The 12,450-nt window shown below is 46.3% G+C and overlaps 1 protein-coding gene across 1 annotated transcript in view; it reads left to right on the forward strand.

Moving 5' to 3' along the window:
• LOC137417054 (E3 ubiquitin-protein ligase TRIM7-like) overlaps positions 1–8,886 on the forward strand; it is a 57,656-nt gene extending 48,770 nt beyond the window's left edge. Inside the window, exon 7 of the mRNA XM_078770156.1 lies at positions 8,238–8,886. Coding sequence (XP_078626282.1) covers positions 8,238–8,767 — 530 coding nt within the window. The 3' untranslated portion in view covers positions 8,768–8,886. The remainder of the gene's footprint in view (positions 1–8,237) is intronic.
• The last annotated feature ends 3,564 nt before the right edge of the window (positions 8,887–12,450 follow it).

Here is a 12,450-nt window from a genome sequence, read left to right on the forward strand (position 1 = left end):
TGCGAGTACAGTGACAATCCCCCCCCTCTATTTACATGAAATGGTTTTAATTAGTTTTAAAACATAGTTTAACGCCAACATAGCGGCAACATAGTTTGCCAACGTGAAATAAATGAATACGCTCTCAAATGTGCCGTCCGAGGCAGAGTGTGTTCGCCACGATCGGCACACGCGATAACTCGCTGCTCTCTGATTGGTTGAATCGTTTTTTGGACATAGCTCGGTAAGTACTTGTCCGATTAATTTCAAACCTTGAAAAGGCACATCCTCGGGTCCCCAGCAATATACCTGGCAAGTTTCAAGTATATCGGACCGGTAGTTGTCGAGAAATCGTTGTCGCATACACACACACAGACACACACACAGACATACACACACACAGAGATTAATGGAATTATAGATAGATGAGGTTGGTATGAACATTGTGCAGAAGATGGAAGGTAGCAATGCTTTTGACTTTTCATTTAGGATGAAACATCACGTTGCGTCGTTGGGTAAAAAGGTTACAATCAGTGCTGAAAAAGTAGCAATCGACCCACAGCTCCTTTTCCAGAGGCTCCTCATCTTTGCTAATAACAGAGAGTTAGGTGTTGAAGAGGTCTTTGCGTATGAGTTGTCTAGCTACCCTACTGCTCTGTTCGATAAGTGGGGGAGGCTCAGGGAAGCCAATACACCACAGCTAGGAGATGAGATAGCTGCTGTTGCTCCCAAGTCGGCATTGGAATCATTTGAGGAAGAAAGGACTGTGACCCATGTTCTGGATGGTGGTTCCTTATTGCAAAGGATTCCATGGAAGAAGGGTGACACATTTGAGGACATTGCAAACATGTACATGAAGCATGTTTCCAAAAACTTTCTCAACCCGGTGGTTGTAGTCGACGGTTATAAATCAGGACCTACTACCAAGGACATGACACACAATCGACGATCAAAAGGAGTCTTTGGTCAAAAGGTGATGTTCACTCCAACCATGCCCCTTAGGTCAAAAAAGGAAAACTTCTTGTCAAACTCGGACAATAAGCAAAACTTCATTGACTTATTGTGTGAAACATTCAAGGCAAATGGAATTGACTGTGTCAATGCGCCAGCAGATGCAGATGTCATGGTTGCGAAGAAGGGAATTGAACATGCAAGGGAAACCGTGACATATGTGATAGGTGAGGACACAGACTTGTTGGTGCTGTTGTGTCATTATGCGGAACGAGGGATGAATGATTTGTACTTCAAGTCGAGCAAGGACGGTGGGAAATGTTGGCATATTAACTCTGTAGCAGAAGCTCTGGGTGAAAGCATCTGCCATGTCCTGCCAGTTGTCCATGCACTCTGTGGATGTGACTCAACCTCACGACTGTATGGTATTGGTAAAAGGGCTGCCTTGAGGAAAGTGAGGGAAGAGAACGGTTTCTTGAAATGTATAGAAGCATTCTGTTGCCAAAGTGGAACTAAAGACGCGATATCATCAGCTGGTGAAAAGGCCTTGGTTTATTTGTACGGGGGAAAAGGAAATGACACCCTTTACGGACTGCGTAAGACAAAGTTTTGCAACAAGGTGGCAAAAAGTTCAACTACCGTTGAAGTTCAAAGCCTTCCCCCAACAACCGATGTAGCCAAATACCACTCGTTCCGAGTTTATTGTCAGGTCCAGGAATGGATGGGGAACAGTGTGGACCCCGAGAAATGGGGCTGGTGTCTGCGGAAGGGACAGCTTGAACCGAAGACGATGGATTCGCCAGTGGCTCCTGATTCACTACTGAAATTGGTCAGACTAGGGCATGCCCGTACTATATCTATATCTAAAATTATATCCCCCCCTTCTATTTACATGAAATGGTTTGGTCCAAAGCGAACGGCTTGCGAGTACGGTGACAATCCCCCCCCTCTATTTACATGAAATGGTTTGGTCCAAAGCGAACGGCTTCCGGAGTTTGGTAAAGAAATCGCCATAGCGTGCACAAACGCGCAGGAAAGCGAAAGAATCGCAAATTAGTTTTAATTAGTTTTAAAACATAGTTTAACGCCAACATAGTTTGCCAACGTGAAATAAATGAATACGCTCTCAAATGTGCCGTCCGAGGCAGAGTCTGTTCGGCACGTTCGGCACACGTGATAGCTCGCTGCTCTCTGATTGGTTGAATCGTTTTTTGGACATAGCTCGGTAACTACTTGTCCGATTAATATGAAACCTTGAAAAGGCACATCCTCGGGTCCCCAGCAATATACCTGGCAAGTTTAAAGTATATCGGACCCGTGGTTGTCGAGAAACAGCGGTCACAGACATACATACAGACATACAAACATACAAACATACATACATACATACATACATACATACATACATACATACATACACACAGAGATTACTGGAATTATAGATAGATGTCAGTGTAAGGGCAACTGTGACACTCAACGCTGTAGTTGCTAACGGAATGAGCTTGAATGTGCCAGTGCATGTGGTGAATGTAAAGGACTCTGTCAAAATAGCAACTTTGATGCAAGCACCGATGATCCAAGTGAATACGAACTCCTATCATGAATGACATCATTGCCTCTGAATGACGTCATACTACGTCATGGTGACGTCATATCACATTTGCAATGCCTCATTCTGTATTTTGATATCATATTCCACTTGTTTGTAATACATTTATAGGGTCTAGGAGCAGCCAGAAAAAAGTTAGCTGTAAATTGAAGCTTTGGACGGCGGCCATCTTGAATATATGCAAATTAACCACTTTCCCGGTGTCCAAACGTTCGAGACTTTTTATATGTTCATCAGAGGGACCTAATAAACAAGTTAAAGCCAAAAAACCTTCTATTGCAATTTGTTCTAGGTCCAGCCCTACTTTGACTGGACTATTTCGGGGACCGTGGTAGTTGTTGTTTTTCGGTCCTCTTTTTGAAGCAATGTTTTACGGCCGGATGCCCTTCCTGACGCCAACCCTTTTTGCCGCCTTCAACGACAAACAGGGAATTACCAGTGAACTGGTACTCAATTTGCCGACCTCGGAAGGATGACAGGCTGAGTCAACCCCCCTGGCATTAATTCGGCGATCGACCGAGATTCGAACCCAGGATCCTAGGATCCTAAGCCGGCACCCTAGCCGCTAGCCCAACACAGCTGACTCCGCCCGTGAAAAAGCTGAATGCCTCAACTCTGTGTTTGCCTCTAAATCTTGTGTCCCAAACCCATCCCTCTCTGTACCCACCATACCCAGTCGTACCCTGCTGCTCTTGGACTCCGTGTCCTTTCCTCCTGACAAGGTGGAAAAGTTTCTGTCAACCCTCGACTCTGATTCTGCAACTGGACCCGACGGCATCAGCCCACGGGTCCTAAAATCCTGCTCTGCCGCTCTATCTCACCCTCTCTCTGTTCTCTTCACCCTCTCTTTTGCTCAAGGTCAACTGCCATCTGCTTGGAAATCAGCCAACATCACCGCTATGCACAAAAAGGTGCAAAAACAGATCCTAGCAACTACAGACCAATCAGCCTTCTCCCAATTATCAGCAAAGTCATGGAATCCATCATTGCTTCAGATATGAAATCTTTCCTCTTCTCCAATGGCTTGATCTCTGATCATCAATTTGGTTTCAGACCAGGTCACTCTACTCTGGACATGCTGCTTCTGCTGTCTCAACAATGGATGGAGGTCCTCAATGCCAAACAGGAAATTAGAGCTGTCTCCCTCGACATATCACGTGCCTTCGACACGGTCTGGCACCCCGCTCTGCTCACCAAACTCTCCTCCTTTGGTATCCATGGAAATCTCCACGCATGGCTGGCGGACTTCCTCTCTAGTCGTCGTCAACGTGTGGCCCTGAATGGGTTTCTCTCATCTCCTCTTCCTGTTCAGGCTGGAGTTCCCCAAGGCAGTGTTCTGGGCCCCGTGCTTTTTCTGGTCTTCATCACTGATCTCTCTGACTCTCTTGAAAATCCTCTCTATCTCTTTGCTGATGACTCCACTCTCTGCCGCTCCATCCCTCTTCCCTCAGATCGGCAGTCTGCAGCCTCCTCACTCTCTGAAGACTTGGACAAAATCACAGACTGGTCAAACAAGTGGAACATGTCTTTCAATCCTGACAAATCTCACACTCTTACAATGTCTCTCCGAAAAGATCGACTGGACAACCCTCCCATCTACTTTCTCAACAATCATCTCCAAGAAGTTCTGTCGCTCAAGCTTTTGGGTCTCACTATCTGCCATGATCTTTCTTGGGAAAACCACATTTCCAAGCTGGCCTCCAAAGCCAGTCGCCGACTGGGCATCCTCCGTCGTGCGAAGTCCTTCCTCGGCACACCTGAGCTCCTCACCACATACAAGGCTTTCATCCGCAGCTCAATGGAATACTGTTCTCCCCTATGGGCCGGTGCTCCTGCCTCACACCTAGCTCGGCTTCACGCTGTTGAAACCAAAGCTTTCAGAATTATTGGAATCTCCCGCGATGAAGCTATCTCTGAGGGCCTTTCACTCACTCACCGCAGGCAGGTAGGTGGTCTTTCTGTCTTCTACCGACTCCTCTCCGGCCTTGCACCCCCAGCTCTCTCTGTGCTCTGTCCCCCAAATATTCCTACAGGTCGCACAAGATCTGCCAGCAACCCTCTGATGGTTAAACTGCCGAAATCTCGGCTCTCTGCTCACCTTCACTCTTTCATTCCTCTTTTCTCCCACCTCTGGAACAAACTCCCTCACTCCCTTCAATCCCACTCCTCCCTCCAGGTCTTTAAAACAGCTGTTCACCACCATCTCTTATCTTCCCCCATCCAAAACCTTGATCTTTTCTACCCCCGCTAATTCACCCCAGATCCACCTTGTTTGAAATTCCAACTTCTTTCCTGGAAGTCCTGGCAGTGTCCATATGTTTTATACCTCTCCCACCGCCCCCTTCCCATGCCCCCCCCCCCCAAAGCCCTCGCCCTCTCTCAGATCTCTCGATGTCTCCATGCCTCTCGGTCCCTGCTCTCAAATGTTGTGTTTGTGTCCTTCCCCCTCTCTCCCCATCTTGTCTACCGCTCCCGATGTTATATGTTTTATGTATCGGTTTGTCTTTTTGTGTGATTAATGTTCGCTCTTTCACGAGCCTCGATCTTGTATACAAAAAAATAAAATAAAATAATAAAAAAACGCCACGTCCCCCCATAGCCCAGCGGCATAGTAAAAAATACGAAACCAATTGTTCAAATTGTTCTAAAAGCACCAAAATTGGCACACATGTAGATTAATATATTCTAAACATTTTTGGATATGGAGGCATTCAAGATTAGCCGCCAAATTCAAAAATGGCCGCCAAATGTGCTACTGGGAGAATCTTGAATGCCTCCATATCCAAAAATGTTTAGAATATATTAATCTACATGTGTGCCAATTTTGGTGCTTTTAGAACAATTTGAACAATTGGTCTGCTATGCCACAGGACTAGCCCAGCGGCATAGTAAAAAATACGAAACCAATTGTTCAAATTGTTCTAAAAGCACCAAAATTGGCACACATGTAGATTAATACATTCTGAACAATTTTGGATATGGAGGCATTCAAGATTCTCCCCGTAGCACATTTGGCGGCCATTTTTGAATTTGGCGGCTAATCTTGAATGCCTCCATATCCAAAAATGTTTAGAATATATTAATCTACATGTGTGCCAATTTTGGTGCTTTTAGAACAATTTGAACAATTGGTCTGCTATGCCGCAGGACTACCAGCACTTCGCAATGTGGAGTACGTTTTTATCCGGCACGACGCACACCGGGGACCGCTCCGGCCGCCGTACGATGGACCTTTCCGGGTCCTGAAGAGGGACGACAAGTCATTCATTGTCGACATCGGCGGCAAGCCGGACCGCATCTCCGTGGATCGCCTCAAGCCGGCCCATTTGGATCTCGACCAACCTCCACGGTTGGCCCTTCCTCCACGACGGGGCCGTCCCCCGTCAACCAAGCCCCCCGCCCGACCATCCACCGACACGCCACCTACCACCCCCACACGAGTCGCCAGGGGTCGTTTCGGCCGGGTCATCAGGACCCCCCTCAAACTGACTCTCCCGGTGCAGGTTAATTCTGGGGGGGGGGGGGGGCGCATGTAGCGGTTACCGGAAGCATGACACAATTACCGTGGACCGGCCGATGACGCAACCGGCGAGCGGTCATGTGTCCGGACTCGCCCGGGCGTGTCCAGACCTGCCTTTCTCGGGCGAACACTTGCCTTGCATACCACGCCCCGTCGAGAGGCGTGACTTACCTATTTTGCATACCACGCCCCGCCTGAGGCGTGGATTTTGTGTGTTCGGTTTGCGATATAAATTGCCGCCCGTTCGAGGGGCGGATTCAGTGTGCTTTTGAGTTCTTTGGTTTTGAGCTAAATAAATAGCTCGGTGAAACTTCGTTCCTGTGTCGTCCATTTTGTCTAGCTTTAACCTTGCAAGCACAGCTTCCACACTATCCTCATTATCCACCCCAGCCCCTCCTCCTTCCAAATTTCCATCTTCACCTCCTTGGAGTTTCCTTCTGTATCCATCTTGTCCACACCTTGTCCACGGTGAGCTCCAGATGAAATGATTAGATCACTTCAACTCATTCACAAGATGTGACTTCTGTTGCTGTTTCGTATCCAGCCTTTGGCTGCTGGTTGCATCATTTTCTGGAAGTGTGGCTGTGCCGCAGACGCAGTGCCACTGTTAACAGTAATAACTACAAGGGCACTCGGTAGAGTGCATACCCCTGGTAGAGGGCATACCCCTGGTAGAGGGCATACCCCTGGTAGAGGGCATACCCCTGGTAGATTGCATACCTCTGGTAGAGTGCATACATCTGGTAGAGTGCATACCACTGGTAGATTGCATACCCCTGGGAGAGTGCATACCCCTGGGAGAGTGCATACCCCTGCTAGAGTGCATACCACTGGTAGAGTGCATACCACTGGTAGAGCGCATACCCCTGGTAGAGCGCATACCCCTGGTAGAGCGCATACCCCTGGTAGAGTGCATACCCCTGGTAGAGCGCATACCCCTGGTAGAGTGCATACCAGGGTGATTCATTCCATTTTTATCCCACTGATCGAATCCGGATTTGAACCTTCACCAAAACCGAATCACCTCTTCCTTGTCACACACCCAACTTATCCACCAAGTTTCGTCCGAATCTGTCCATAACTTTTTGAGACATCGTGCTGTATATCATTGTTAGCCCGATCATTCAATGGTGAGGTTGGTGTTGGCTTCACGGTTAAGATGGCTGGCTTTAAATATTCGGGTCCTGAGTTTGAGCCCCTGCCATGATGTTGAACACCAGGTGAGCTGACACAGCCTGTCATCCTTTTAAGGTGGGAAAAATGAGTACCTGCCGACTGGTAATGGGGGCATTGCATCAGTGCACGTCCTGCCCCCAGAAAATGATGCAGCCAAACAGCCACAAGCTGCATCTGAACCACCACCAATCAATGGTGAAGAATCCCGAAAATAATTCTCGTATCCGGATCCGGATCTTGACCAAAATCGAATCGATTCTTTCTTGTCACCTACCGCAGCGGTACACCGAATTTCGTCCGAATCCGTCCATACCTTTCTGAGATATCCTGCACACAAACAGACAGGGGAGAAAACATAACCTCGGTCCACCTTCGTTGGTTGGAGGTAACAATAAAATTCCTTTCACGCCATTTCATTGGCTAAGGAGTGCAGTACTGGCCAGGTCGCCACTCCGACGCAGGATACTCGAATGGTTTATTACTCCCAGTAAGCTGGTACTCACCTGGTCCACCTCGGAAGGATGACAGGTTGAGTCAGCCCACCTGAGCCCAGTTGCTCGAAGCTCTCCAGTGGATAAATATGTGATATCTTTCCAGAAACCGCGCCCAGGTGTTATTTTAACGGCACGACAGGTGCTCAATCTCAGGACCTTAAGATGTTAAACCCGCCACCTTGACCGTTAAGGTAACACCAGGTTTATGTTACCCCATAACCCATTCACAAGATGTTACAATTTCCATGAAACGTCATTATTTATATTTTAAAAGAAAATCGAACGAAGGCGAAAATTAAATAACCGGATGTTCGGGGGAGGGTTTTGTTATATGGGAACAAGAGGATGTTCGGGGATTCCTAACCAGGTACAGAAAGGTGAATTGTGTTTCGTAAAGAAGGTGAAATTAAAAATGTATTTAATATTTCAAATGTTATAAAAGAGATTAATGTGTTTGTGTTTCTGTCCGTTTGTCTAACAAAGTTTGTGATCCGCGTCGTGTCCACAGATGGACGGACCCCGAGTCTGGACCCAAACTCTGCAAATCCTTGGGTCAAGATCTCCCGGGATCTCAGGACGGCGACTCGAACCGAGACCCACAATCCGTACCCGGAACATCCTGATCGGTTTGATCGTTGTGTACAAGTTCTTTCCTCTGATTGTTTCTCCTCGGGTCGTCATTACTGGGAGGTCGAGGTGAGGTCGAGTAGTTGGTGGAGAATCGGAATCTGTTTGAACTCCATGCGGAGAAAAGGGAAAGGGAAAGAGTGCTGGTTGGGAGGGAATCCCGAGTCTTGGTGTTTAATGAAATATCAAAACAAATACTCAACCTGGCACAACTGTCAAGGAACCCACCTGTCCGTGCCGGGGGATCCCGAACGGTTTGGGTTCTTGTTGGATTGTGAGGAGGGAGAGTTTACGTGTTTCGGGGACTCGCGGGTTCTGCACGTGTTCAGGGGGAACTTCCTGGTCCCCGTTAAATCCGCGATTGGGGTTTATAAACATGTTGGTGACTCCGTGCGGTTTTGCTCGTTTTAATCATTTCGTTCATTCCGTTTTGTTCATTCATTCCCTTCTGATTATTTACTTTGTGATTACAACAATGTATTTACAATCTGATTGTTTCTTTGTTAATAAAGTTTATAAAATTAAATACATTTATTGTTTTTCTAATTTTGTGTTTGATGAAAATGCATTTATTTCCTTCACATTCCTCACATATTCACAACAATATCTGGGCATGATGAATGTCCAATGATTTTGGGATGAGAGTAAAAGTCATGGGACGTGGTTTTCTGAATTGTTCCAGTAAAAAAACCCCAAGAATCACATCAGACTCCATCCTCATCCTGTCAGACTACCGTCTCCACCAACAACACACAACTATTAATTATTTAGTCGAGGGTCGAATCTTCCCCTTTCTTCCTGCTGCCCAAATTCATCAAGTGCTGTTCGGTCCCCATGGACCGGCCCTTTCCCTCTTGTCTCTCTCTCTCGCTCACTCTCACTCTTTTTCTCTCCTTCCCTTGCTCTCACACTCTCCCCCTCTCTCTCTCTCTCTCTCTCTCTCTCTCTCACACTCTCCCCCTCTCACTGTCCTCTCTCTCACACTCTCTCCCTCTCTCTCTCACACTCTGACCCTCTCTCTCCAACACTCTCCCCCTCTCTCTCACACTCTCCCCCTCTCTCTCTCCCACACTCTCCCCCTCTCTCTCTCACACTCTCCCCCCCTCTCTCTCTCACACTCTCCCCCTCTCTCTCTCTCTCACACTCTCCCCCTCTCTCTCTCTCACACTCTCCCCTCTCTCTCTCCCCCTCTCTCTCTCACACTCTCTCCCTCTCTCTCTCCCCCTCTCTCTCACACTCTCTCTCTCTCTCGCCCCCTGCAGGCCGTTTGTGGTGGGCGTGGCGTCATGGCGGCTGTGAGCAACTGCTCTGTGTTGTAGTGAGTTCTTTGTGAGTTTTCCTCCTCTCCTGCCCTCCCCTGCCCCCCCCCTCCCTCTCCTTTCCATCCTGTGTACTTTGGCATTTTGTTTTCATCCTTTCTATACCTTTGTCTTCAAGAGAGAGAGGTTTGAGAGCGGACCCATTTTGGGTGCGGCCTACCGGCTTCGACGACGCTTTGTAAGCCTTTTTGTGCTTGTAATGCACGTTTATTATTTATTCTAGTTTGATTTATTTCGGTTTGGTACCTACTTGTCCGGTTCGGACAAGTGGGGGGTGTTAATTTGCTGGGATGGCGAATGCACGCTCTCGGTTAGAGGCGTTCGACAACTTAACAAGGAAGCATGCATTTGTGTGTGTTCCACCCGAAGGAACTTCCACTGAGGACATTGTTTTGTCGGTGGGGAAAATAATCGGTTGTGAAAATGTACGAGCAGCGTCGAGAATGAATCAAAAAGTTGTTGTATTTGTGCCCGATGAAAAATTCGTTCACGATGTTGTAAGTGCAGGTTTAACCACAGAGACAGGTCTCTTTGTCTTGGCGTGAATGGTGGAGGTGGAAGCCAAAACCGCCAGGTTCAGGTGAAAAGTTTATTTGAGCGCAAGAAAATTGATGTACTCTTACTCCAGGAAACCCATATAATTCAAAATGGGGAGTACGACTGGTGTCGCCTCTTTAAAGGACAATGTTTTTTTAGTAACATGTCTTCTTCTTCTGCTGGTGTAGCCTTTTTACTCAGACCAGGCCTAGTACCTGAGTCATGCCTCTTCCAGGAGGTGATTAAAGGCCGGTTTATTTCATTGGAACTGGTCATTAATAATTTTCGGTTTACACTATTCAACGTTTATGCACCAAGTGAGAGTGTGGAACGAAGAGCTTTCTTTTCATCTTTAATTCGACACATGCAGTCGATAGATCTCAATAATTGTATTTGCATGGGGGGTGACTTTAATTGCACCTTTAAACCCAGTATAGACCGAAATACAGCAGAACCTCATCCCGAAGGTAGTACTGATTTGTTAAATTATTTTTCGGCAGTGGGTGTGCTAGATGCATGGAGACTGCATTACCCCAACAAATCTGAGTATACTTGGGGACGATGTGCCAATGGGAGAATGACTTTCGCTAGACTTGACCGTTGGTACATAAACTCACAGTTCAGGAATGCGGTTATCTCTCCAAATCATTTTCCATCTTTGTTTTCTGATCATCATTTAGTTACCATGGGCCTCTTTTTCCCTCAACCCTTACGCAAAAGTGCATACTGGAAATTCAATACCAGTCTTCTCGAAGATGCTTTGTTTAAAGACGCCTTCCGTGCTTTTTGGGTCATCCAACTTTCAAGAAAGCCCTCTTTCTCTTCTTTAGCATTATGGTGGGATAACACAAAAGCTCAGATTAGAGTGTTTTGTCAGCAGTTTGTTTCAAATGATACTGACGTAAAAAATATAACAATGGCTTGTTTAGAAGCTGATATTATACGGTTAGAGTGTAAACTGGCTAAAGATAATATCAGAAGAGACCACAGGTTATTGGTTGAAAAGAAGGCTCAACTGAGGGAGCTGATTCAGGAGAAAGCAGCAGGCCTGTTAATTAGATTAAGAATAAACAATTTAAAGGTATCAGACACCCCGAGTAAATCTTTCTTCCAAATGGATTTTGTAAATAAGTCACCCAAAACCCTTTTCTCTGTACAAGACTTTAGGGGAAACATGGTTGCCAACCCTGGAGATGTAAGGTTGTGCATTAGAGAGTTTTTTTCAAAAGTCTATGCAAAACAAAATGTTTGTGAGCAAACCATGGAATTTTTAACTTCTCACCTTTCATCCCTAACTGAGCCTCAGTGCCTGGGCCTGGATTCAACAATTACTTTGCCTGAGCTAACGCAGGCCCTAAGTGAAATGGACTCGGGGAAAGCTCCTGGGATTGACGGCCTACCGGCAGAATTTTTCTTGGCTTTTTGGGACCTTTTGGGCCCTGAATTATTGAATGTCCTGGAATCATCCTTGGTGCTTGGAGAACTCCCACTAAGCTTCAGAAGAGCAGTGGTGTCGCTGATTCCAAAGACTGGGGATCTACGACAGATAAAGAATTGGCGGCCGGTCTCATTATGATGTATGGACTATAAAATATTGTCAAAAGTGTTGGCCAGTCGGTTGAAGACGGTAATCGGTGATCTAGTCCACTATGATCAGAGTTACTGCATCCCAAACAGATCTATTTATGATAATATTTTTTTGATTAGAGATTTAATGGAATGTGATTGCTTGGAAAAAGATTTTGGGATAATATTCCTGGATTTGGAAAGGGCTTTTGACAGTGTGGATCATGTTTTTTTGTATCGGGTGCTAGAAGCATGTGGCTTTGGTGTCAATTTTAGGGCCTACGTGACTTTGTTGTACAACAATATATTTAGTTTATTTAAAATAAATAACGAACTCAGCTCTCCGGTACAGGTTCAAAGAGGGGTGAGACAAGGATGCCCGGTTTCTGGGTTATTATTTTCCTTGGTAATGGAATCACTCCTAATTTTATTTAGGAAAAATATTTCAGGAGTGACTGTATCCCCTGGGAGTCCTTCAGTAGTTGTATCGGCTTATGCAGATGATGTCTGTGTGGTTGTTAAGAAGGAGAGTGATATCCCAGCACTTGTTGAATGTTTAAATCTTTTTTGCCTCGCTTCTTCTTTGAAGTGTAACTGGGACAAGAGTAAGGCCTTATGGATTCCCTGTCTCAAGAACATTCCACCTGGAAGAGTGCTGGTACCACCTGTGCA

The sequence above is a fragment of the Myxine glutinosa genome, chromosome 1 (genome assembly GCF_964187855.1).
Source record: "Myxine glutinosa chromosome 1, kmMyxGlut1.1, whole genome shotgun sequence".
NCBI classification, from domain to species: Eukaryota; Metazoa; Chordata; class Myxini; order Myxiniformes; family Myxinidae; genus Myxine; species Myxine glutinosa.